Raw genomic sequence first — 27195 nt, forward strand, 5'->3', positions numbered from 1 at the left:
CAAATCCCGCGATTCAACATAGACACACACATCGTACATTCTAAACTCTTATCGCAAAAGGGTAGGTAGGTAATAGGTGTATACTCTAAAGGTGCAACGCGCCTTTTTCACTCGCTGCCGTTTCCGAGTAAAATGTTGCCCTTGGTAACATCTACGGTCCACGCGGTAACGTCAGCCTGCACTTACGAATCTCGAGCGCTCTGCTCTCTGCTTACATTCTTTACTTATTTAACCAAACCTTTTACTATACGTACCGTATCGTATCGTTTTTATTCCTGTTTAATTTCACGTTTTCTCTCGTCATTGTTTCGGTTCTTTTATATAGAGGATTTTATTAACTTTCATAATAAACTATACAGTTGCCAATTTTTTGTATTGACTTAATTTAGATAAAATTGAAAAATATATATTTAAATTTACGAAAAATGGGAAGGGTAAATAAATGGAAGCGTTGCTTATACGGAATACCGGAAATACTAATCAATAACAATAGCCGTGCTTTTTGTTAAAATAAAACTTCCGTTGCTACCGTCAGAACGTTACGCTTTTAAAGATTCACCGGTCTGTTAACGAAAGGCAGGAAATAATCGGATTCACAGCAAAGATTCTCTAGAGTATACGGATCATGCCATTCCGTTTTCCTTAATGAAATGACTATAACAATAAACTATGACAACGATTAATTAAATAACAACTTATAAATGACTTATATAACAAATTAACCATGCAGCGAATTTAAAAATTTAATTATGTATCAATTGTTTCGTGTCTTCTTTTATTCTTTATAGTATATACAATTACAATAGCTTTCCTACATTTTTAAGTTGTAATACCTACAATGTATCCTTCATTAGCTTTTTTACAGCTTTCATTACGTCGTTAACAAAAATCAATAAAGAGTATAGTGCGCAACGATCTTCGTAACAGAATTGAATTTCCACGTAAATTATATTTTATGGACCTATTAAAGCAACACTTTACGCAACAATGTAACGATATTAATGATTAAAATCAACGTCGTAGCGTCTAAAAGCGTCTCTTGCTTTGTAAAACTACAACAAAAGCTTTGATACTCGATTAAAGAGCATTTGCTTAATTTGCGTGTATAGCTGCTGTTCTTTTTGTCACGTTCGTTACGTTGCCGCATCGAAACGAGACAGATCTAATCAAGTCAAACTGAGCGCGCGGTGCGGTTAATTACCTAATGAAGTTAGTATGAACAATCATCGGGATTGCGCGGAATCGACAAAATTCCTTAGTTTTATCACGTTTTATCGTTTGTCAAATTTCGTTTTTAAATTGATTTGTAATATTTTTTTATGTAATAACTAATACCATATTCGAAGCCTTTGAAATCATATATATATCTTTGGGAAGAACCTCGTTGTAGTGCAGCTAAAACTGTGCACTTTTACATATTGTTTTCCCAAAATTGTTAAAAAATCTTTCGTGAAATCGCTTCCTGCTTTAACTAAATTCGATTCTAATAAAATATAAGAAAAAGAGGGAGAATGGGGTGGTGACCGTTTTACGTCGGCGAATCTTTCGCATTTATCTCCAGCGACCAAAGAGGAAATCTCGACCGTCGCGGTCGTATCGCTGTGCGAATCGTGCGAAATCCTCCTAAAAATCTCGACTGAGATAGCCTAGAACGGATAGAACACAAGTACACCTTCGCGGAAACCTCGCACTACGCTAACGCTACCTGAGTACCTGAGTACTCCGGCCGTATTCCAGATATGTGATAAAATCTCTGTAAGCCATCTTACCGAAATTCTACCGAAAAATATGCGCGATTTAATTCTACGATAATATAAATAGATAGGAGAACTCGATAAATTCGAAAGTACCTATCTATCTGATCGTAGTTGAAGAAATTGACCTGCGGAGCAAAAGAGTCGCTGAAAGGCGAGTAAACTACAGCCGAAGCATATGCGGTTCATACGACACATACGACACAAGATAGAGCTTAATCAGGTTCGACTAGTTGGCAGGTGCGAGCGTCACGCTTGCAAGAATAAGGAACAAGTGGTATCTCCAAGAAACTACGTGGTTCTGCTATCTTGTACTCGAAGCAAGAAACATAAGTCCGGATCGATACCAGACATCTAGCAAAATGTTGTCTCGGTGGCTTTCCGCTTCATATTTAGAGATATTACAAAGCTTTTTTTTATATCATCGTACGCTGTCTAATTCAAACAGGAATGAATTTCTAGCTTAGTTTGACTCGATTTTAGAATTCCATCGATGTTCGTACGGCCTTTCAAGAAAAATTCCAGCAATGCTCGTGTCGATTGATCGTCCGGGCTCGCGTAAGTAAACTAATCTTTTACTGTTATGCCAGACAAGACGTATCCGGAGATTTTTACCGCATTTGTGCCGCGACTGCGCCTATATTTACTGTGGTTCACGTTCCAAAGAGGAACGTCTCTTTCTCACTTTTTCTCTCTCACTCCTTTCTCACCCCCTCGCCCCCCCCCCTCTTTCATTCTCTCTCTTTCTCTCTCATGGAAAGTAGAGACCCCATGGAACAGTGCATAGACTCGGGTCCTCGTTACGATCGGCCTATACGACCGATGTTGAATCGTTCGAGGCGTTCGCGTTTGTGTTAATGGCAACGTGTCTCTCCGGTATACCGTTAAAGCCTCTGCGATGCTCACTGAACCTAATTAATGACGCGTTCACGTTGCGCCGGATACACCACTAGGCCTATAAGTGACCAGCCATCGAGCCATCGAGGATGGCGCTCTCAAATACGCGCACGTGCTGCCGCTCAACATCCGTCTTACTAGCTGTCACACTATTACCCACCGCACTTCAACTACTTAGTAGATGGCCGTGAATAGATGGGCGGTAGACAGCCGGCACGTGCGAGCGCACGATGAGCGCATAGATCGTTCGCGCTCATCTGTATACACACGTATAATTATCTTCCCTTCTTGTACTCGATCCGAGTCCGAGATCTCGTCGCGCCGCACCTCGCGCCCCGATCATCTTTTTCTCGCCGGAATTGCTCATCCGCGACGTCTACGAGCGGCATAAATCAAACTTACGTGCTCATTCTTCGATCGAGTTGCGAATAACATCGAGTAGTCGTTGTAATCACATCGATTCCCAACTCAGAATATGATTAAGTATTTGTGTACTTGTATTTAATTACGCGGAGGAGGAGGAGGGGGAGGGGGCAGGGTGCAACGTAGCGCGCAATAATCGGTTCCGCTCGAGTAATGATTTATGTTCCTCGCGTGCGTACACAGAATGTCGTAGCACAAGTTGTTTGTTACATTCGCGAAATGGGAGAGGCATATACGTAAAAAGTACAACACGTTGAAACCTAGCCAGTTCCTGGGGAACTGACAACACGTGTGTTGACTCTATCCAAAATACGTGTAAGTCTTTCAACTACTAATTTATTTAGCACCATTACCTGGGATACCTGGGGTAGCCGTTTGCCAACTGGGATTCCAGCACGCATAATCACTGTGTACGTGCGCCAGAATGGCTCCTCTCGTAATGCCGAGACAGCCAGACAGCTGCGTCTTGAGGAACGCGGTGTCAGGGGTCCGGGTCGAGGCGTGGTGCGGCGCGGCGTTCCGTGTAAGTTGCGTGTAGAAAAGCCGTTGCTCCAAGTTACCTCGCGCGCGTCTCAGGGCGTAGTCTTTTCTTTCATCTTTCATCTTTTATCTTTCACGCGGCTGCGGACGGCTCGTATGGCGACGATGCGACAACGACAATCGCGGAATCACTCGGTTAATGCTTAGTTAAGTAATGGGCAGCGCGCGAACTCACGAGCTGAACAAATAATAGGCTACCACTCGATGTGATGACGATGGTGTCAAATCCTTCTTTTCTTCCTTGTCCTCTCACGTAACGGACTACCTTGGCCGTCTCGAGACGACTAATTCAACTCTATCCCGGAAACTCTACCCCGGAGGATGCACTCTACTTACTCGAACCAAGTATACCCGCGATGTATATGTACCCGCTGAATACTCCATCGAAAGCGATCTTGGATTCAGCGAAGACCTTTGATCTCCTTCATCCCCGCGGTACACTCCACGATAAGCGCAAGATTCTACGGAAGCTAGTTTGTTCCAAGTAGCATCCACTTTTTAATGATTACATTAAGAAATGCGCAACTACGCAGAATCGATGGTTCTACCGCGAGTAATATAATTGACATTAATTTCTTGACTGTGTTTACTCATAGGGTAATAATATGTTATATAATAATATAATTATATAATAATATGTTATACTTGTTTTCAGTGATATTTTTCTATGCAAATTAAAAGAATAATTTGAAAAAAAAATGGTGAGAATACAGCGAGTATTTCAAATAAGTTTTTAAATATATCACACATTCTTTCACCGTCTGTTAATAATTGTGAAATTGTTTCCATTTTTACGCACAGTAAAAACTCGCTCATAAACTTTAATAAGTATCAGCGGCAATTACTACAAGTATATGTTAAATATACATATATAAATATTAGAACACCATTAATTACATGCGATATTGCTAATGTTAGAGAATGCTCATTTACGTGAAAGCAGAGAAACAGATAATTACAAATTCTAATGCAAGGTCATTGTCGTAATATATGTATATATACGTATACAGGACCGCGTTCGATTTACCATTGGCATTTTATTCGACATACGAACCAATGCCAATTGCGTAGCACATATAATGTATCTTAATTTGAAGCTGTTTTTAAAGCTTAATTTTGATTGATAAGATTATGACCATTATATAAATCACACAATTTAAAACATTATCTTCAAAATTAACACAAACTACCTGCACATACAAAATTGAGAGACTTGTGAATTCCTATAAGACAAGAAAAAAAATTGTGCTCTCTGATCGATGTAAGCCTCACAGTCACTGTCTTAATTTTTGCGATAATTCTTATATCTTCCATTCATATAAAATACGTGACAATGCGACCTTGACGCTGCATTTCGTTTTGAAATCTTCTGAAGTAATGTCGATCTTTTTTCTTCTCTCTCTCTCTCTCTCTCTCTCTCTCTCTCGGTCTCTCTGTATCTATCTTTCTATCGCTTTCTATTTGTCTTCACTTCTCTCCGCGGAACCTCGTTGATCTGCACCAATAATCGCAATATCCGTATGCGCGATATGATGCGTATCACCGTTCTATCAGTCCGCCTAGAAACTAGCTGAAAAGCCGAGTGTCTGAAGTGAAATACAACTCGCGTGCTAACGCATTAATGTCCGGAATGGTTTGAATGGATTGCCATCATGAGTATGATGGCATTGATACTCTCGCACGAGGGATGTATTTATGTAAAATATGATAACATATTTTACCGACTTTTTGCGAGCTATTGCGCGAAAAGGTCAACAGTTTTTCGCGAGATATTGATTCTTTAGACATCTTAAAATTTTGATTTATTCTAAGCGTCGCAAATTGCTAAAGTATCAAATCATTTACCATTTAATATGACATATAATATTTTATACTTGCAAAAATTTCAACAATATTAATGTGCCCAAAGTGAGGAATAAACATTTTTCAAATAAACATTTATATAGCGTCCGCTGTATATTTGTTCCAGCCAACACTTGGGTAAGTGCTATTGCTAATCGCGCGATTTGTCTGGTTCTTCATGAACTCGATGCACAACGCGCCTCACGTCAGCCGGTAGTATCTACGGCATATGCACCACTTTCGAACTTTTGACCTGAAAACGAAGAGTACGGTCGCATGGGGAGCACGTAGCCGTAAGTTAGCACGAGGTCTGTGGTAGAGAGACGCCACTGAATCTCGCTCAAAGTTCAGAGGTACTCGCGCGACCCCCAGGGCAAAGGTATCAAGCAAATAAGTATCTGTATGCACCTGAAATTCAACCGAGATCTCAGCAAGCCTCGCCACCGACTTTTCATTGTCGAATGCCTCACTGTAGATTCGCGCTTGAATCTATGATAAATTTAAACTAATAATTACACATATTACTTCTTCCAAATTAATAGAAGCATTTAAAAAGTTATTTTCAAGAGGGTCAAAGATTATGTGATTGTTAAACTATAGCATTGATCAGGCAATAATTGTAACTATCGAGAATATTGAATTTATTCTACCTCCAAACGTAAAATAATTTGGAACAAGAAGAAGCGAGATTTTTAATTTGATTCTAAATTTAAAACGTTTCTATTACAAATCATAGGAATGACACTGATTATTCTTATTAAACTACACTCTGCACAATTAACATACAGCACATCGCGCAGCATTAATTATCTACATCGCCTCTGACAAAATAGGTTGCTTTTTAATTAGCCGTGGTCATTGATATGCACCTGACAGCGTTAAGAACATTCGCCGATACAAGAGGACAAGACAATGGCTGGCGACCCTGTTTCGCGACGTGCGCTCGAAAATGCGCATCACGTGCGCCCGGACGCGCGAGGTCTGTGGCTACTAGCGCATCTGAAGGTTTGGAGGTATCAATAAGATCACCGAAAGAAAGCCAAAGATGAAACAGCGTCGATGCTCTTTTTTGCGTCAAGTCATTTCTTTCATTACTATTTAAAACGATGGATAGTTAAGATAATATAAAATAGCTTCATATAATTATCACGAATACGAAAGAGACGGAAATCTTCTGGGCCGATTTCACAGTCTCCGATTAACTTGATTCTCCGATCAAACTCACTCTTCATCTCTTTCTAATTGGCTGGCCCCCGTACGGACAAGTTAATCGGAGACGGTGAAATCGGCCCTCAAATGATTATACATATACGCTCGCTCTATCGTATGCACGTTCCATCTTCTAAATATATCTTTTTTTTTTAATTACACTATCTAATTACTTTATCAAGTATTTTCATAAACAGCAGAAAATTCGCGAAAAACATTATGCCCCGATAAACAAGTTATGCTTAAAACTGGACTCGAATTCTTCTGGAAACTTCGACATGAGAAACGTCCGCAGCATCTCGCCATAGAGCATTCTACTCTCAGAAATGACGGTAGCAAAGACTAGGTAGCAAAGACTGGGTAGCAAAGAGAGAAGTACTACCTTTTAGGGCAGTTAAGTGCACAACGCTTCTCGATCCGTCTGTGGCCTCGCCTCAGATCAAATCGAATCAACCGTCGCGTTCTGCCCTGCCTCTCGCACGACGCGAGACGAGCGCGCTTATGTGGACGATCCCGCGATCCCGATTCTTCTTAGAACGCGCGAACTGGCAAGGGACCGCACCACGAGTTTTTAGCGCGATCATGAAAACGGAAACTGTTCCTTTTCTCTTTAGTTCTCAAGACACTTATCGCGAATAGCAACAAGCTGACCAAGCCGACCAAGCTGAGTTAGCTAATAATGTTGTAATGCGTGATTATATCTAATGTGTAATTGAAGAAAAAGAAAAGCATAGTAAAAAAATACCAAATAAAGAAAAGGATGGAAAAGGATAAAAAAGAAAGGATGAAGATGTAAGAAAGATGAAATGATTATGATAAACGTGAGAAGGAAAGTGAGAAGTGGAAGTGGACAATTGGCTTATAAAATAATCCGAATTCGGAGAGACCAACGATAAAAAATAACATTAGTTGGTCAACTAACGTTAATAATAGTTTCGATTCGATAAATTTTAACTGCTCTTGTATCTAATTTTCGAGGATATACTTGATGCCGATCGCGATAAACTACAATTGATCAGCAAGAAGCAACATGAATTCGTGAAAATTCTAACGAATCTTTGATACCCGTGGTGGATGATGGTTGAATGGTTTACGTTGAACGGTTATCAGGACATCTGTGCTTGTGTGCGGAGCAACATGAGCTTCAAAGTTGAAACGTGATACAATGTGTTGAAGGAAGTTTTTTCTAGAATCTAGGACGCAAGCTCACTAAAATTTCTAAAGGATTATAAGGCAACAGGATCTTTCCGTCGTGTCTCTGACATGCACTCACACGTGATCTAATATCACACATTCGCGAAGGCACGCCGGCCGTTGAGCGAGGAAGATTCTCCAGAACGGAGCTGCGATTGATCGATTTTGAAGGGATCCGAAGAATGTCGACGAAACAACAGTGGCGTCGATGGCAGTGGCGTAGTTTTCGGTAAATGTGTCGAAGCTCGCGAAAGGCGCGTCGGAGCAATGTCGTTGCCCTCTTCTGCTCGGTCTGCTCGGCTGTCCGGCTCCACCACCGCCATCGTCATCGCTATCGCTGCTACCACTTGCCGTTGCCGCCACCGTTGTCCAGTTCTTCCTCTTTCTCTGTCTTGAACGTCGCTTTTTCGCTCTCTCTTTCTCCTCTCTCTCTCTCTCTCTCTCTCTCTCTCTCTCTTTCTCTTTCTCTCGCGATACTGCCACCGTCGCCACTACCATCACCGTCGCTGCCGCCGCCGTCGCTGCCTCTGCCTCTGCCGTCGCTACATCCGCCGCTACAGGTACGTACTATCCCTGTCCCCTCCGCGCGAGACCATCCTCTTATTCCCACTCCTGCGGAGCACCTGTCGTGCCAGGGAGTTGGGCGGGTTAGGGGCGCTCGACGGAGGTAAGTAGACGGTAGGTTATCAGTCGGCGGAACATCTTCGTCGCGAACGGAAACGCGAGCTCCCTGGTGTGGTAACGCGTGTAGGGAAGAAATCAAGAAACAAGAATCGGGTGTGGAAACATCAATATCTATCCCAGTTATATCTCTACTGCAAATTGCGGTTCCATTTTTATTCGCACGAAAAAGCAAAGTAGTTTAAAGAAAAAGATCGCTAGTGTTTTCTAGCTACTTTAAGAAACTAAAAGAATACCGAGAGTCTCAACATCCGTGTTAAGACACATTTCCGCGATAAGACACAGACACATTACGCGTCCACGACCGGTAAGTTGCAGTCGCACGATGACCGCGACCACGACCGCGCCAAGGTAAACGCTAGCAAGGAGGTCACGGCGCCGGTGAATTGTGTTAAGTGCGCCAAGCGACTTATTCAACGAGGTCTGCGAGGGATCTCGCCATTAGTAGTGTACACGTCGGTGAACGACATACATCCGGCGACATAGCATCTTAACAATCGATATTGACGCAGCAAAAGAAACAATATTTAAACAAATACTACCTCCGACTAGTAAAGTTTCCGGATTAAGACGAAAGCGAAATAATAAGAGAATAAGAAAACTCTGCCGGGATGCTGCACGAGGAGCTATTGAGCTCCAGCTAACACGTGGCGATTACGCGCACACTCCACAGTTGCAAGGTGAGTCTTGCAACTATTGCGAACTCTCTGTTACTATTACTACTTGATCTATCAGGTTCTCTTTGTGGTATTTTTCTGTAGAATATTTAATAGAAATTGTCTTTACGTGCGTATTGTTATATTTTCTTAGATTAAGTATAAAATTAAAAAATTACATTAATGAGAGATAATAATAATTAGTCCCTGAAATAAATTTATAATGCATTACACGAATATAATTATTTGATATAACGTCATTAAATGATGCACAGTACAGATATTATTTTTCATGTGATATAGACGCGGTCTTTCAATGAATGTTAATCGAGTCTGATTAGCGTACGAAAAACATTACAATGCCTTCCAGCTATCTAAAAATTAATCGGGATTAATGCTGCTAATTTGTATCGAATGTGCAAGTAGCCTTAATATCATAAAGTGTATTCCTTTTGATATAAACGAGCAGGCATCGGAGAAACAAATTATCTGCGATCCACACTTGCGTGATCTGCTTACCGATGTAAACGCGTGCGAATAGAATGACCGCGCCGAAACAACCGGGCGGATAAGGTTCTTGTATGAGGAAATTGAGAGGGGAGAGAATGTGGTCGGTCGACAGGGGGGCAAGGAGGCCTCACTAAATTTTCGTGCCGCCGCGCTGGTCCGGACGCAATGTGCCTGAGATCCCCACGTGCTTTTAAACCGCCCCTCTCTCTCTTTCTCTCTCTCTCTCTCTCTCTCTCTCTCTCTCTCTCTCTCTCTCTCTCTCTCTCTCTCTCTCTCTCTCTCTCTCTCTCTCTCTCTCTCTCTCTCTCTCTCTCTCTCTCTCTCTCTCTCTCTCTCTCTCTCTCTCTCTCTCTCTCTCTCTCTCACACACACACACACACACACACACACACACACACACACACACACACACACACACACACATCTCTTATCTCTTTTTAATTTATCCCTCTTTTACTTCATCTCCTTATGTTCGTTCATCTTTACCTCACTCTTTCGTTGGCCGCTTTTCTCTTCATTGCTTCTTTCTCTTGCACATATAGATAAAGACTTCGTTCCAGCGGATCATCGACTTCATTCTCCTCTCTACGCTCCTTTCTTTTTCCCTCTCTCTCTCTCTTTCTCTCTCTTCTTCGCTGCCTCTACTTTCATCGGTCTTTATCCCTCTCCAGCCTCTTTGGAGTCAAACTGATCAGCCAACCGCTCTTTGCGAAGCCCCAAGCCCCAAGCCTCCAGACGGCCAAGAGTTAGCGCACGCATTCCGGTTAGCGGTCCGCCAAACGCATTGCCGTTACTGCTTCTTCAGCTACCGCCGTTGTTGCCCTCGTGTCTGTCGCCGTCGCGTCGTCTCACCATGAATGTCGGTCAACCCTTACTTTCTCGATGTAGAAAAAAATAGATCCAGTTGGTTGTATACATAGATCTCTGCACCTTTCATGATGAGAATCAACAATTAAAGAAGATTAGATTTGCAATGAATCAATTTTTTTTACGAATAGGATGAGATAACACATTAATTTAATCATTTCCTTCTATAATATACTTCTATGAAGTAACATATTTAAGTCACGATTTCTCCTAAATTACGAACAAATTAGAGTCACCTCCTATCGCGAAATCAATGGATTTGTGTGACTTGTTTTGCGAACGCGTCTAATATGCTATTATGCGAATTCGCCCTGTAATCGAACACTACCGAGATATACACTACCGGCGCGCGAGTATACGTGAACCGGATTCGAATAAGCTGGCATGCATACGCATGTATCACGGATACGATTTGTGTGAGACAGAATTTCCGTGAATCACTGATTGCGTGTATATACACGGCACCATTCGAAATTGTGTCAGATATTTTTGCATGCTATTCGCTATTCGTGTTTAAGAATAATGTCGTTCCGAAACAAATCTGATTTATCATTTTGAGAGATCTACATATAAAATATTTCATGTGGCACATAATTTGACTTTGTCACATGCTTACGTATTGTAAATTATATAGATAAAAGATTAAAGCGTATCATCGAAGATACAAAAAAATGGAAGGATTAGTACAACAATCTTTTGAAACCACAGCATCAATGTTAGGTATGTAGGCCAAGATTTTTATTTCTGGAATGGACTGCATTTATGTGCATACCAGCCTCGCCAAATTCACGGTTCGCACGGCGGGCGTTCTTTTCGAAATTTGCATCGAAATAAGTCGCCGAACGTCCGTTTGCCCTCTCCGCCCATCGTTGGCGAGCAAAAGGAGTACACTAACGGTTTTCGAACAGGTGTCATCTCTTTTTTCCGCGCTTCATGAAATATTCACCAGGCATACGATTACGTTAGTACGGGCCGCACTAATCCATCCATCGACGACGTCGGGGCATTCAACTTCGCCGCATACGACTTGGAATCGCGCCCGACATAACTTTGCATTCGTTTGCCAATGTAATTCCTTGGCAAATTAACATTACCGTGTCACGACTTTACCTATTTATACGTTGAGACACCGGTACGTACCGTGGGAATAACGATTGTTTATATTTCCCCGACAATACCGACAACTATCACTCATTTACGAATGCTTAATTCAGAAAGACTCGTTTTATAAAAATTATGATTCTCTTGTAACTTATAGAGAATCAATATAATCTTTCTTAAGGGTAACATAAAATATAGTGTTAATTATACGTTTTCCCATATTGATTAGAACAGACTTTACTTATTAAACATGATGTAATAATTTAATGTGCTAGTAAAAGATATTTTTTAATAATTTTTTCTATTTTCCATTAGCATTTTTTTTTAATGCCATTATATATTATCAAAGCAATGTGTGGGGTCCTGTCTTTTGGATTTGAGTCCAGTGTTTATTGTCAAGAATCTTTTAGATCACTAATTAAGATATTATCATATAAGCTTAACACACACACACATTCTATATTATAATAATGCTGTCAAAAGGCCAAATAAATATGGAAACCTAATAGAAAATTGTAAACATCGAAAAAATTGCAATACAGCGCATGCAACACAATTTTACATAAATACTCGTAAGATCGAAATCGCAAGTTTTGAGAGGAATTTCTATTGATAAATTAAATTTGGTATAATGTATGAGCTATAAGATACATCATGTCGGATCCGATGCAAATAATTGCGAAATCCTAACTGACTCGCGCAATTGTAATTTTAATTAATTCCCTATCGATGAGAAGATGCAACTATCCCTCGCAACCGTGATATACTATATGAGATATAATCAGCAAAAGTCATCCATCAGCAACATACCAGAGCGAAAGAGAGACAGAAAGATTTATTTACAAGTGGTCATCGATAATGCAATAATAACGTAGGTCGAAGATTAGGAAGATTTGCCTGATTTTTATTTATAACAAATAAAAAATGCTTAACAATGTCGTTATGTCATTCGAAGAAATAATTAAATCGCTTTCCTTTATATTTACGTTTACGATAGGAAGTGCTCGTGGAAGTGCGTTTATCGCCGAGGTGTCGATAACTATACAGCTGCCAACAAGCACAGTTCTTACCCTGTATTTATCCATAATCGCATCGCGTGTGCACACGCGTGACGTGTCGTGCACACGCGTGCGTGTACACGTTCTCTGCACGCGCTATTTCTCATCGAGCAGACATTCCGCACGCGATAATTGTCCCCAGTCGTTTCCGTCGCAACGACGATCATTGAGTCGCATTAACCGTTAATGTTAACATAACCGATCTCGATCGCGGTGAATGGATCGTAAAGTCAATTACGCGCGCGGTTACGACTCGTGGACCGAATCCCAGCTCCGCGCGCCGCGCCGCGCCGCGCCGGCAAGCTCGTTTCGCTCCCGCATCCTTTTCGATTTGCCGAGTAATAAATTCCCGAGCACGTATGTACAACGCACAACGTACACAGCACTCACAGCAGCGAGGAAGAAAGGGCTGCGATTAAATCCGAAATAATATCCGAAGGGGTTATGACGCGCTCGAGCGAAACGGTAAATTTCAACGTATCTAGTGTCACTGGCCGATCAATGCGCGGTTAATTATCGCGTTTATATTTCGTAATAACTTTAATTGTGCCGTGCGCGCGAGCACGATACGATCGATACGAGATTTCTGTATTGTATCGTACGTGTGTAATTTTATATGCTGGAATGAACTGTAGATGAGGTATAGGTATAACGGTACGAAGCATAATCGAATCATATAAGAAATGAATTAATGATGCAATCTACTCTTTCATCAAATCGATACCGTGATACTTTCCTTTCTATTCTGTTTTAACGAGAGACGCGCGATGTATTAATATATATATATACGCAGGATACATTATCTACGAGATGAACGTACATATATGTATATATGTAAGATTGTTGCAACATCAGCGTGACGACGCTTGCGCTTATTATAATTCTTATAATGTAGTTTATCCAGATGAATTGTACCCCCCATTCTCCATTGTGTTCTACGATACAATCAAATCAAACATAAAAAACGAAAGTGATGATTTTATACATCATATACAATATACATAGCCATGAGAGTTAATACTTCGGAAGGTATACTCTGCAAACATTTCAAAGATAAATTGGACAATTCTTAAAGACGTAGTATGGGAGCTTTCCAGCAAGCGACACAAGTAGGTATCGTTTTATCTTTGTTACTCATTACCAAAAAAGAAAGATAGAACGATGTTTGTGTCGACTGTCGACTTGTGTCGCTTGCTGGAAAGCTCCCTATATATATACGTTTAGCATAAAATCTGACGCTTCTGGACATTCGGAAACATTCTGCAAGTCCCTGGAAAATTTCTATATGCTGTCATATAAAAAAATAGCCGGAATAAAAATGCTGAATTCTTTTTAATAATATATACTTGTATTATATTCGTTTATATTTAACACAATTATTTTTTTAGAAGAAATAAATGGGTGATAACAGTAATATCTATGCGTTCAATATGCCGCTTGATGGATAGAAAAAAGAAAGTTTATTAAAGATAACGCGATTTCCGATAAAGAATTACTTCCGCGATAATATAGTATCATGTCGTACGGAAGTATCATGTAAATAGTACATATATTAGGTTGGAAATTTGACAGTCACATTTACCGTATATTACTTATTAATACTAGTCATTACCTCCGGCACTAAGCGGTACGTTTGTCGGTACGCAGTGCACGATCGTGTTCCGGAGAATTTATAAAGCTTATCGCTGTACGGTTGTCGAGTATTAAACGGCCAGAAGAAGAAGAGCCGAACCTGGTAACGCTATCTTGACCCTGTTCGCAGCGATGAATGTTTCGCCAAGTTCTTTTCGAACATGAATCTGCAATTAACACACACTCTTACACATTTCGCTTCGATCATCATTCCATATCACGTTTAACGTTTAACAAATATCGAATACGAAGATCGCAATCGATCCAAAATTATGGTCTTATAAAAGTACTCGATTTATGAGTTTATGTGAATTTAATTTAATGTATGAACTTTCATAATTATGATCTTATACATACGTTTAGAATGAGAATATAATAGTGTAATATTGTATACCTTTTTATAGTCGTACAGTTTACAGTGTTAAAGTTCGCCATTTCCGCTTTACTGTAAGATTTAATGGTACTAAATCCAAAATCCAAAAATGATACGGCGCCGGCGCAGCGCTCGGACAATGAGAGAATTTTACGAGCAATACCTTCGCGTTCACGGATCGAGGATAATTCTAAATAAATTGCGGATGTCGTCCGTCCGAATGGAAGAATGGAATCACGACTGCCACTCTGGGAAGGAATCGACTGGAATTCTAAAACGGTCGACGTGAGGTAGAGTCCTGTCGCATGTCGTCGCTCGAATACCATAAACGACGCGACGATCGATTTGATATTGCGATGCACGTACACGCAAAGACAAATCGTCGTATGCGCGTTCGCGCTAAGAAAGAAGAAGGTAACCTACTGTTGATGATGCTGAAAAGAAAGAGCTGGCGCGAGGCTGATGTATTAAGTTAGTGCATCTGAGAACGATACCGTGAGAAATTAGTGCGGATCAGAAACAATAACAATGCATTTAGAGAAAGATGTCAAACGCGCGTTAACTATCACCAAATGAATAATACCTAACATAGATATCGCTAAATATTGCTCTATGATAAAAATTAAATTTATATTTCTTGTACTAGCTTATATTAATAGCTATATGCAAAGATATTTATTGACTCTTGCTCACTTGAAAAATGAATAAGTAGCTAATGTTTAGCTATAACGCGCGTAATCATAAATATAATTTCTCATATTAGTGCATGATCTTGCACACATGTGTAACTGACAGTGGTTGATGTTGAGGTCGACGTTGAAAGAAAAACTAAAAAAGAGACAACGCTGTCACATTAAAGCGTCCTGAAACGGTGCCGTGAGGGAATTATTAGCGTGGGATCTATCGCACACCGGCCCGAACGGGAAACACCGTTACGAAGACGCGTGTAATCCAGCCGGCCCGGTCGAAACATTCTAAGAATGTATTGTGTACAAATCTCTCTCCTCTCCTCTCTCTACCTCCAGCCATCTATCTCTACTAACAGGCGAATCGACAGGTGCTCATAATACAATGTTTTGTCTTAACATTGCATATAAATTGCATTTGACTTTCGGAAATTCGAAAAAGTGGAAGATTCTAAATGTGCCTGCTATGTATTTTTTTCATAGAAATTTCTCTTTCGCTGTTCGCAAAAATGTTTTATTAGATCCGTTTAAATTGAAGATTGATTTATTACAATTACTTAACCTACTATACACTTACTACTCGCTAATTAAGTGAGTGCGTAAACATAAGCATCGACATTAAGTGCTAGAAAACGATACCGAGGCGATGAAATCCTTGTACTTGTGCGTCATATGCACTTGTACGAGTCGGTTATGCACAGCTAATTAATGCTTTCCGCCGACATGCTTGAGGCGGGCAAATCAAAAACACACCAAGTATTCATGGTACTCGTGTATCACGAAACAGCTCCTTGCTTCGATTAACCCTTCCATCATCAGGACCACCCGTTTTGGCCTGCTCTTCCTATTAACGTGTCGGCCGCGTAACTTTTCGTCGAACATCGCGAGCGCTTATTCTTTTTATACTCGTTAATGGTAAAGAGGGCATGTCCGCGCGCGCGCGCGCGCACGCGCGCGATATAACTGTAAAATAAAAATATTATTAAATAAAAATGGTAACACAAATCGCGATTGGGTTGGCACATATGACAACCCAATTGGAAATTATTACAACCAAGAATGTAAAAGCAGGCATATATGTAAGTGCTATTATTAATAAAATCACGAAAGTCTTAAAAGTCTATAAAAATTCTATTTTAGCCATATCACAAAAACTTTTATTAGATACTCTAGTCGAGGTCTATTGCTCGAGAAATCAGAATTGTTCATTACTGGTAAATTGTTCTAATAAAATGTGTGAAACAGTAAAATTTTTAAGGATTACGAACGATAAAATCCAATCCGTTAAAGTTCGCCTTTCAATATGTATAAACCATGCCATGCCATATAAATTATATGTAGTTAATATCGCAGAACGAAATAAGAGTTTCCTAAGCATATGCATGATCATTCATTCGCGAATCTCGATCGGCATCGCATGTATCAAGTATCTAGCCGCCAACAACTTTCATGTGTTCGAATATAAATTCTTTGATTTCTTCTAAATCAAATTTAAAATCAAGTATTTATTACACGTTCATTTTTTATCTATTCTGGACATTAAATTTCTTGAATCTTATATCGTTTTATTTACATTTTCAAAGCGTAATTTCGCAACGTTCTTATAATTGTTAATATTATGTAACTTTTTAACGATGGATATTTCAACGATTATGCTTCTCTTCTTTAATGTTAACGTAAAGGGAATATTTCTCGTACATCTCTATCCATTTGGTTTCACGATGCGTGTCGTCGAACGACCCTGCTGAGAATCGTTCCGGTACAACAATCGCGGAACGATAGTTCTTCGCCGGGAGCTACGAGTCATTAAACAGTCGGCGCTAATTGTTTGATATTCGCTAGAACATAAATCAAGATCGAAACGTGTAGACGTTAATCTGTTAGGACGCTGGTCAACCGCAGTAATTACATATTCGCATCGCAACAATCGCAACAACTCAAGCGTCACGAACGGATATTTGCGAATATATTATCGGCGCTTAAACATTGTCCGTATAATCCATGTTGTGCCACTTAAACGAGCAACATACTAGTTAACTCGATTTTAATTAAAGTCATGATACATGCCTTCATCGCGGACTTAACAACCGGCTCTGTCTCTGCTTCCTTCTTTTAATTCATCTCCCACAGCCAGCGGGATTACAATTGACACCGTGACACTGCACGCTCCTTTTGAATTATGAGACTCCGAGCGAACGTCCTCTTTCAAGCGACAGCGCCAACTCTGAGATTTCTCTTGGGATAGGTTCAGACAGAATTTTCCTTAAAACTACTGTTAATCTTTCGCTTCGCCACATACACAAAGTTATTGTTTAATTGAAGAACCATTAACTTTTTTATTTTATAATATATATATATAATAAAATTATATAATTTATTTTATTTTATTTTTATTAAAAATCTCTACAAGTATACATATATCTGTTCCAATCTACCGTCGCATCTACCGTCTTTTGCGGGAAGATCAACTATAGATTTTTTGTTCCATGTGCATAAAGTCATCTCTTCTGTCTCAGAGTCAAACATGGCAAATGATGGCTATGTCAATCGAAAGAAAAAAACGTTTATTCATTCATGGAATGACTGAAAAAAAGACAGAATGATAAGATTCACTGACGGTCCACTAATTCATTCGGCCGGAACGTCTCACGCTCGTCAAAAACTTGACGTATAATTTTTTACTTAGGTGGTCATACACAGGTGCGAGATGTTACTTGCAAGAGCAAAAGATTCGATCGCATCTTTATATCGATGGGTACGCCGTTCGTCCAATAACCTGCAGACAGTCTGAAGCGATCGCTGTCAATATTGGAACTGCATGGGAGTATTGGTGCAGCGATGCGTTTAATCCAACAAAAACGATCGGCGGAGTTAACGAGCCGCGAACAGCCTTGAAATCGGTATTGGGTTTGCTCATGTTATCCCTGTCCTGTCGCGATGATCGTTATATATCGCTCATGCTCTCGCTGTAACCTTGAGATTTAATATGGAATGACAGATGAATCCTTTTAAAACGTGGTTAAAACATTCTTTATTAGCACAATGTCTTTTTACAAAACTTGTAAAATACTGCTTAACATACAATAATTGCAAATACAGCCAACTACGGATATAGGAAAAGATTATCCATATTGTTTCAATAAAAAATTAATATCACTTGTATCGTAAAATTGTTAATAAATTTCTTTGCAAATGGTTAATAATCCCAGTTACTCATCTTTTCTCTTCGCTAAAAGAATAAATCACCGCAAACGAACGTATTAGTAATCAACTGATTTATAATCTTTAGCTTTTAATTTATTTTGATCGGATGATATGAGATCTATATATATATATATATATATATTAACCGGTTACCACCACATTGTTGCGAATAATAATACTGATTAAACTGCTTATAGTTTTACCGTATTGTTAGAGAAATCGAGGTAATATTACTCTTATAGATTCATTAGCGACTTCTCGGTCGCTCACGGAGACGATGAGCCACGACTATTAAGTAGAACGGACAACGAAAGCATAATCTGTCTGCATGCTTCTTACTTTTTGTTTCTTATACAAAACAAAAAAGTATATCGTATACAGCAGGATCCAAAATATTGTAAACCACAATTGCAAAGATTATTATCTTGAAATTCTATAATAAACTTCCGGAACAGCATTCTTATTATGAAAGAATAATAAAAATAATAACGAAGAAACTGGGATTTGGATATGATTGGATTTTGATTGCAGCGATTAACAACTGTGTAAACACGTGAATGGCGTGTAAAGCAAGGGATTGGTATGCTACTGTCACTCTGTGCGTGACGTTGATATTTCCCATTCATAAACTACGGTTATCTCTGTGTCCATTGCAATCGCGACCGCGATTACACAGCAATACGCAGCAATATTCTCGATAGCGAAACGCGTTCACGATCCCACGTCGCATACCGCATCTGTTATCTACGGGTCAATTACATAGACTGCGTCTTTTGCGTACTGATGTACCGTTATAATGGCTAGCATCCCTCGATAACAGCATTATTCCGATAACCGTAAAAATTCGCTATGAAAAAAGTTCTATTAAACGGACTACCTATTTCATCAAAGAACTGAAAGATTTCACAAATGTAGCGACGAGTTTCTATCCCTCTTTCCGTATTACGTTGCTACTGACTCTTAAAGTCAAATTTCTTTTCACAAAATTTTCTCAAAATTTTCTCAAAATCTAGATATTCATACTCTATTGCACTTGATTGTGTCGAGAAGTATTCATATTTTTTCTTTCTGCATTTTTCAGAAGAAAACGAATATAACGTCTCCTAAAAACATTACTAGAATTCCTGATTTTCTCCAAAATGTTAAAAAGAAATAAAGATCGAAGATGCTTACACAAATTTTTAAACGGCTTAAGAAACAGCAGAAATTATATTAAGTCTCGTTGGCGTAATATTGTCGCCACAGTTGTTACAGTCGCGTTTAAAATTACAGGTTAACAATTAGTGACACCATTAATGCATGTATCGTTCGGCTTTTTCGACTTTTACGCGGTAGCTTATGTCGTATCTTATCCGTGTCGCTAATTATTACCGTATCAGCGCAAATGGATGCACATGAATCACATTGCGTGACACAATGCTAGATATTCATCGTATCCGTCATTTTCAGGTCGATTGCGCGAGCCGTACGTTAGGATTAAGCTATCTTTACGAATATGTACTGTTATAACTATTAATATCGATTTTCACCGGTTGTATTATAATTATATATCGTCGCCGTAATCTTGAAATTGATTTAAAGCGATAACAAAATATGAAAGACGCCACATGTGTGTGGCAAGGCAAAGCCGTGAAGGTTTAGTACCTACTATTTCACACACACACACACACACACACACACACACACACACACACACACACACACACAATTGATGTATATATATCTATATAAAATACATTTTCGTTCATTGCTGGGAATGCTCTACATTCACACATATATAGGTACTGTAGGCAGGCAATATCACTATTTTATTGTTTGCTCTAATTTTTTACAAGAGATTATTGCTATTTCCTTGCAATTTTGCGGCATGCCGCGTTATCCTAATTTTCACAAACGCTTACATATTTCATATTTGAAACTCCATAATCATGATTTCTCCCGGCAAATCAATTTTGCGCTCGAGACCTCCTTGGGATTCGAAGCGCAACCTGGCAGACGGTGCCCGGTTAATTTGCTCGCTAGACCATGGTGGTCGGATAAATTAAAATAGATCCGGTTTCAAGTGTAGGATCGCGCGCCGTGCGCCGGCCGCGGCGTAACAATTCGCGCACAACAGTGAAATTAATGCGGACTAATGCGAGGCAGTGCGTTTGTCTTTGCAGGGCAGGACGGTGTTTCATCGTGAGAGGCTGGGACCTCCAGGATGCCAGGGGTGTGGAAGTTGCTACGTACGCTGATCTATATGGTGAGTGTACAGCGCCGATTTGCAAATTGGACAAACGCCAACGGATAATAACGATCACGTACTTGCGAACATTGATATGATTTCAACTTTTCGATTTTGAATTAGTGCCAAGCTAACGTCCTCTCTTTTGTGAAACAAGTAGATGATATATATCATCTAACGTTATTCTGATTTTTAAGCGACGCCGACGTGTCAAAGATTAATGTAACGTTTTAAACGTTTAATACGCTTTAATTGAAAATATCTATCTGCAATACCAGTTCTGCACAATTCTATACAATTGTTCAGATAGAAGCGATACTAAATAATCGCAAAGCAACGCTTCCGGCGAAGTGTCATGAGAGGCCTTATTCGTCCTCAATTGGAAAAGTTCATTAGCGCGGAGTTATCGACGTTGAGAGATGAAACATCAGATTCGCTGTCTTAATAACGCGCAATGAGCAGCGAGCGAGCGAGCAGCGCTAAGAGGGACAGGGGCACAAACAGCGGTGTATCAACTAGCGAGGTCGGCATGGCATTACACACGAGACTCGTAACTCGTGACTTGCGTTTCGTCCCGCGCGTCTTCTAGCGGTTTTCTTTTGTCGGTCAATTAGGCCCTAGAGCCGTGCGCACTGGCGAGTCTGGCGACCGGCCGCGCCGCGCCGATTCCGATAATGGACCGTAATTTCAAGTGTGTTTAGCCAATGGCTCTACGCCATTAGCGCTGTAGTCGCCGTAGATCCTATAATAATTAATGAATAACGGTTTCACGCGCGGACCAAACTACTCCCAAAGTTACTCGTTCGCGTAATAGTCGTTTGACCGCCTAATAACCGGGATACCGTTTTAGCAAGGACCAAGGACCGCGCAGGAGATAAAGAGGCTCGTCGTTTCCGCGGGCGCGGGCGCGGGCGCGGGAGCGACCGACTCTGACCTGACCGGCCGCGGCGCGGCGGGAATTCGCGTTTCCATTTACAAGATGACAATGCGATGACGCGGCGGGAGCCGCCGCCGCCGCCGCCGCCGCCGCCGCCGCCGCCGCCGCCGCCGCCGCCGCCGCCGCGACAGCTTGCAAGCGGATATTCGTGCCTACTCTAGGTACCGTTACCCCGTCTTGAAACCCCCTCTCCACCCGGTCCCATTCCCCTCATTCCTTCTCACGTTATTCAGAACTCCACGTGAAGCCTATCGTATAGACGGTACCGTGCGGCGAAACATCTATCTCCGTGGCCTTGCAAAATAGGCGCGTCTCGCCTATAAATGTCGACGATAAGTGTATATCAGATCGCTAGAATTCCTTGTGATGTAGATCAGAGCGGACGAGATTAGAATCAGGGAATACTATCGCGATCTACAATTTAAGAAAGAGCGAATGGTAAAATCGAATGTTAAACCGTGTAAACTTGCGAAGTAGACACAGTTGGTAGTAGCCAATACCGATGTCCGACGTACGAACCATTGTATAAAACTGCACCCCGTGGTCCACGAGCTTTATCCAAGTTATCGAAGATACGTCAGTAACTTGGTACGGAGATTTTACCACTGATTACATTACTAATACGTAATACGAATCCCTGAAGGATTGAGGAAGGTCAGTAAAATCGGCCATAAAACTCTCTCCATTCGTATTCGCGTCGACCTCAATCCTCCGTCTTACGATCGGCACACGCGACGCGAGCACGCGGCACCGAGGCAGCTATTTCCGCTGTCACGAGTACAATTGACTATTCGCAGACGGGCATTAGTATTCGAACGCCACCGGTGCCGCGATGGGAAACTCACCTACCAATGTGCCTCACGTTCGAGTACCTTGGAATACCGATGCGCACGAGGTCATAACCAAGTCTCGAGAAGTCGTAAACCACATCTTTTACTTCTGCCTCCGGCGCGGCGCGGCGCGGCGCGGCGCGGCGCGGCGCGGCGCGGCGGCAGTGCCCACGTGCTATATATAATATGAATATTATTTGTCATTTTTTCCAAGATTGTCTAAAAGAGAGAGAACATGCAATGCCAGCAATAAAGTAACAAAGATCTTATTCTTTTTAAAGGTACGTACGGTGGTAAGTTATTGACGATAAAATGTCAGTTTCCATATCTTGGCAAATCATCGGGATAGCGAATAGAGAGATACTCGCGGGGGTAGTTGATTCTGACGATAAGTCAATACATCGCGACGCGGCGCGATGCCGCGCGATGCCGCAGCGCAACGCACTCGACAAAAAGGGTACGCGCCGTGTGTACCCGCGTCTGCCAGGTGCGTAATCATTTCTAATGAAACGTTGTCATTTAACAGTGCGATTGTAAGAGCGTAGAAACGTGTTTTCACTTGCGCGAAAAACGGCGACCGTTAAAGCAGCGGTAAAGACGCTTCTCCCGTTACGGCGATACCGCACTCGCTCGTTCACGTAGCGTCTAGGACCTAAGATTTTCTAAGGCCACGACCAAAAGCGCATGTGTATAGCATCCCTTAATTACCAGAACCAGAAACGTTTGGAACAAAGGCACTCCTAACGTTCCATGGACAATCGATGGCAGAAGGCATCACGATTATTTATCCGCGCTAGGGTAGTAGATGCATGTGATAGTAGTAAATTCGCGGTAACGACCGTCGCGTCGTTTAAGGATGGGGCGATACCGACAAAAGCTGTAATATTGCACAATATAAGTAAACTTTCGTTTACTTACATGTAAAAATAGAGAAGTTGTATAAAATATTTCAATGCAATCGTAACGCAAGCAAGTTCTGGGAAACAGAATCTAGATCAGGTTTAATAGACCAGACATATTGATCTACTTATAAAGTTTCATTACAATAGTAATACTACAAATAAATCTTGACAAAGTACACAAAGCCCGAAAGATACATACACCCTTAGATTTATTAGGGTAATAATTCTTTACAAAACGAGATTGCAATCCGCAACGCGGTTAATAATTTACATTTACAAACTTTGCGTTTACTTTGCACACTTTTACCGCACGTCCTTTATTCTAAAAATTATTAATAAACAAGTTAATTTATACATAAGATAACTGTGCTGATGTATTATATCTCTTTTTGCTTTTTTATTTTTTATTCTTAATTATTATAACTTTTATTCCAGAATTGAATAAAATGTGTTCTCAGAACGTCTTTGGAAATACACGGCCAATGGAGTCGTGTTATTAAAGTAATAAATAGCAAAAGTGATGATAAATTTAATTATCGTAATCGAGCGTCCCCGAACCGCTCATTAGATTCAAGATTCAATTCATTAGATATCGCCATGAAAACCAGTCAGGCGCCCGCGCCGCAACCAAAACAGCATCATCGTTGCTAACACTTTAGTAATCTCGCTAAACATTGCTTTACACGCCAACAAAATAATGGCACTTGTAGTTATCTGCGTTTAGTAGAGAAAGTAAGCGAAAATACGAGATAAAAGGCTAATGTGTGTCATGATTAATTTGAAATAGACGTGCCGCGCGATCCAGCGCGATGCTGCTCTTGTCGCGGCTCAGCGCGGCTCGTGCCTCGTGCCTCGTGCCTCGTGCCTCGTGATTACCTCGTATACCAGCATTAACGGCGAGGCAAGAAGTATACGCGGGATTGTCAGTTCCGATTGAGCGTGAGAGGTATTTATGACTAAATCGTATGGATTATCTTGGGTCTAATGGACGGGCGGAGCGAAAATACACGGGTACTTGAGTTTTCATTACAATCCCATCTTCGTAGGAAACCTCTTTAAACGCACTGCGCGCAAAAAAGAACTCGTTGCGAGGTAACGAACTTGATTTATAGCTAATAATTTCCAACGTGGACGTATTAAGGACGATGTTTCAATTAAACTAAACTGAAAACTTGTCTCTCATCTCTTGGAATAGTTTTATACAATATAACAATATGTATAGAGATAAATAATCGATCTACTTATTGACTTGAATTTATCAAGTATTTCTTTTAATTACTGATAAAGATGGACTAGAAGAAAACATCGGGTTAGGGTTTATTAAGTTGTAAAAATTAAAAATACATTTACGTAAAATAAATTTATGTAAAACCATTTCAGCTTATCATCTTATTCGTGTATCTATAATGTTCGTCATGTACGCAAGGTATCTCAGTTGAATATTTTTGCCTGCAGATATCAAATAATCAAAAGATCTTGGTGTACTTTCCGACTCAGTGACCTTCCTGTGAACTTTACCGCAAAGTAATTTTCTTGTACCGCGAGGAAAGTAGGATCGACAACCGATTCTTACCGTTTTACGTGCGTAACTTTGAAGCCACGAGCCATGTACATACATCATGCATACGGTGTCGGACAATGAGCAGGAAGCGAAGGGATAGCAGAAATAGAGAATGAGAGAGAGAGAGAGAGAGAGAGAGAGAGAGAGAGAGAGAGAGAGAGGAGGAAGGTCACGCGGGTTCAAAGAAGAAGCGTACAATATTCTTTAAATGTGCAGGTGGTTGGCTTGAGGAGCGTCAGTAGCAACAGCGACATTTGGCCGCTGGAGAGGCCAGAGGGCATGCCGGCCATCCAGTCTTTGGAAGTGATGTGCGGAAAAGATCATATGGACGTCCACCTCTCATTCTCGCAACCCTTCGAAGGCATCGTCTCGTCCAAAGGCCAACACGCGGACCCACGTTGCATCTACGTTCCACCGTCCACCGGACAAACGTTCTTTTCCTTTCGGATAGCTTACGCCAGGTAAGTGCGTGAAATCAAAAGAAAAATATACCTGTATAGCATAGATAGTCGAATGTAACTTTCGACGTATCAGTAAAAAAATTTCATCTATTCTAGCCTCTTAGTTTCGCGCATTTTTTCGCATTTCGTCACATTTTATCGTAGGACGTAGAGCTTACGACACAAAAATATCAAGACACAATTATATTTAGTTATTCACTTTTCACCTACTTTGTTAAAATTATAATATACATATATTATAAGAACTGTAGAAAACGTATTGCACATTATTTTATATATTTTTTTTATTTACTCCAGATGCGGTACGAAACCGGACATGCACGGACAATTTTACGAGAATACCGTGGTGGTCCAGTACGATAAAGATTTACTCGAAGTTTGGGACGAGGCTAAACGACTGCGTTGCGAGTGGTTTAACGATTACGAAAAGACCGCATCGAAGCCACCGATGGTTATCGCGGACCTCGACGTGATACAGCTGGATTTTAGAGGTACAAACACCTCAGTCCTCACGATTATACTTTTATCAAATACCTACCATTTCTTAATGGAGATAAATCTTAATGGAGACACTATCGAAAATATCGAAACTACCACGCGACACATCCGCGCGCACGAGAAATTCTCCTTCGATTGCCATCTGTTGCTGTAATGTAAACAATCTTAAACAGCAGATAGAATCATGTGCTCTCGAAGAGTTTCAAGTTTTTCTGAAATTATCGCGGTTAAATATCCGAGTAAATGCGCAACGCAGGTATTCCACGATGGTAATTTTCTGTTAAAGCGGCACGTATGAATACTTGGCTTTTGAACGTGCGTTACGAGGGATAGATAGCGGTACATTTGATGCGCGCAAACATATCATACGAGATACACTGCAACTCGTGCACCCGTTTGCGGTTGGCCGCAGGTGAAACCACAGTGACATCAGTTAATTTCAGTTTATATAACATATATAAACTGCGAGCGTGGCACCGCGCCGAAATACATGTACAGAGAATACTACCTGAAGAACAATTATATCGCTAAATTAACTAATATCGCGCTTTTTTCCGTCGGAATATAAACGCGACCACTTTCAAAACGTGGTAATATGTAGCTATTACGGTATTACGCTATTCCGCTATTACGCTATTTTTGGATATCTCTTTTTGTCATGAATAACGTTGTATACCCATATTATCCATCGCTGTTCCATTCGTAGGCGACAACGTGGACTGCTGGATGGAAATTCAGCACGGCAAGGGTCCATGGGCGCCCCCCGTGTCCGGTATCGTGCCGCTCGGGTCCACTCTTACTCTGGTCGTCGCCATAAACGATTATCGAGGTAACGAGCTCTCCAGATACACGAAACTTTCCGGACGATCGCACGGGCGCTAACGTAATTTTCTGTTATTTAACCGAGCACAGGTGAGTTCGACATGCGGGTCAAGTCGTGCGTGGCTTCGGACGGCGGCGGTCACACGATACAGCTCAGCGACGAGTTCGGATGCGTGCTGAGACCGAAGATGATCAGCCGGTTCTTGAAGGCGCGCGGCTCCGACGACCGCGCAACCGTCATCACATACGCCTTCTTCCACGCGTTTAAATTCCCGGACGCGTTAAGCGTTCATATCAAATGCAAGGTAATAAATGTAATAATTTGATGAT

At 40.9% G+C, this 27195-nt stretch overlaps 1 protein-coding gene across 5 annotated transcripts in view; it reads left to right on the forward strand.

The window, feature by feature from the left end:
• Nucleotides 1-27195, forward strand: part of M (zona pellucida domain-containing protein miniature) — a 272287-nt gene that overhangs the window by 241900 nt on the left and 3192 nt on the right. For 2 of the 5 annotated variants that reach the window (XM_071713302.1, XM_071713303.1), the window contains 5 exons: nt 20790-20872; nt 25301-25545; nt 25843-26036; nt 26750-26872; nt 26956-27170. In XM_071713302.1, the coding sequence (XP_071569403.1) occupies nt 20831-20872; nt 25301-25545; nt 25843-26036; nt 26750-26872; nt 26956-27170 (819 nt within the window). In that variant the 5' untranslated portion in view covers nt 20790-20830. Of the gene's footprint in view, nt 1-8194; nt 8420-8517; nt 9221-20789; nt 20873-24310; nt 24470-25300; nt 25546-25842; nt 26037-26749; nt 26873-26955; nt 27171-27195 lie in introns of those variants that run through there. The other 3 variants (XM_071713306.1, XM_071713305.1, XM_071713304.1) reach the window with 3 other exon arrangements.

Source organism: Temnothorax nylanderi, unplaced genomic scaffold (genome assembly GCF_030848795.1).
Source record: "Temnothorax nylanderi isolate EJ_2023f unplaced genomic scaffold, tnyl_v1.0 TNYL_tig0122_pilon, whole genome shotgun sequence".
Classification (NCBI taxonomy): Eukaryota; Metazoa; Arthropoda; class Insecta; order Hymenoptera; family Formicidae; genus Temnothorax; species Temnothorax nylanderi.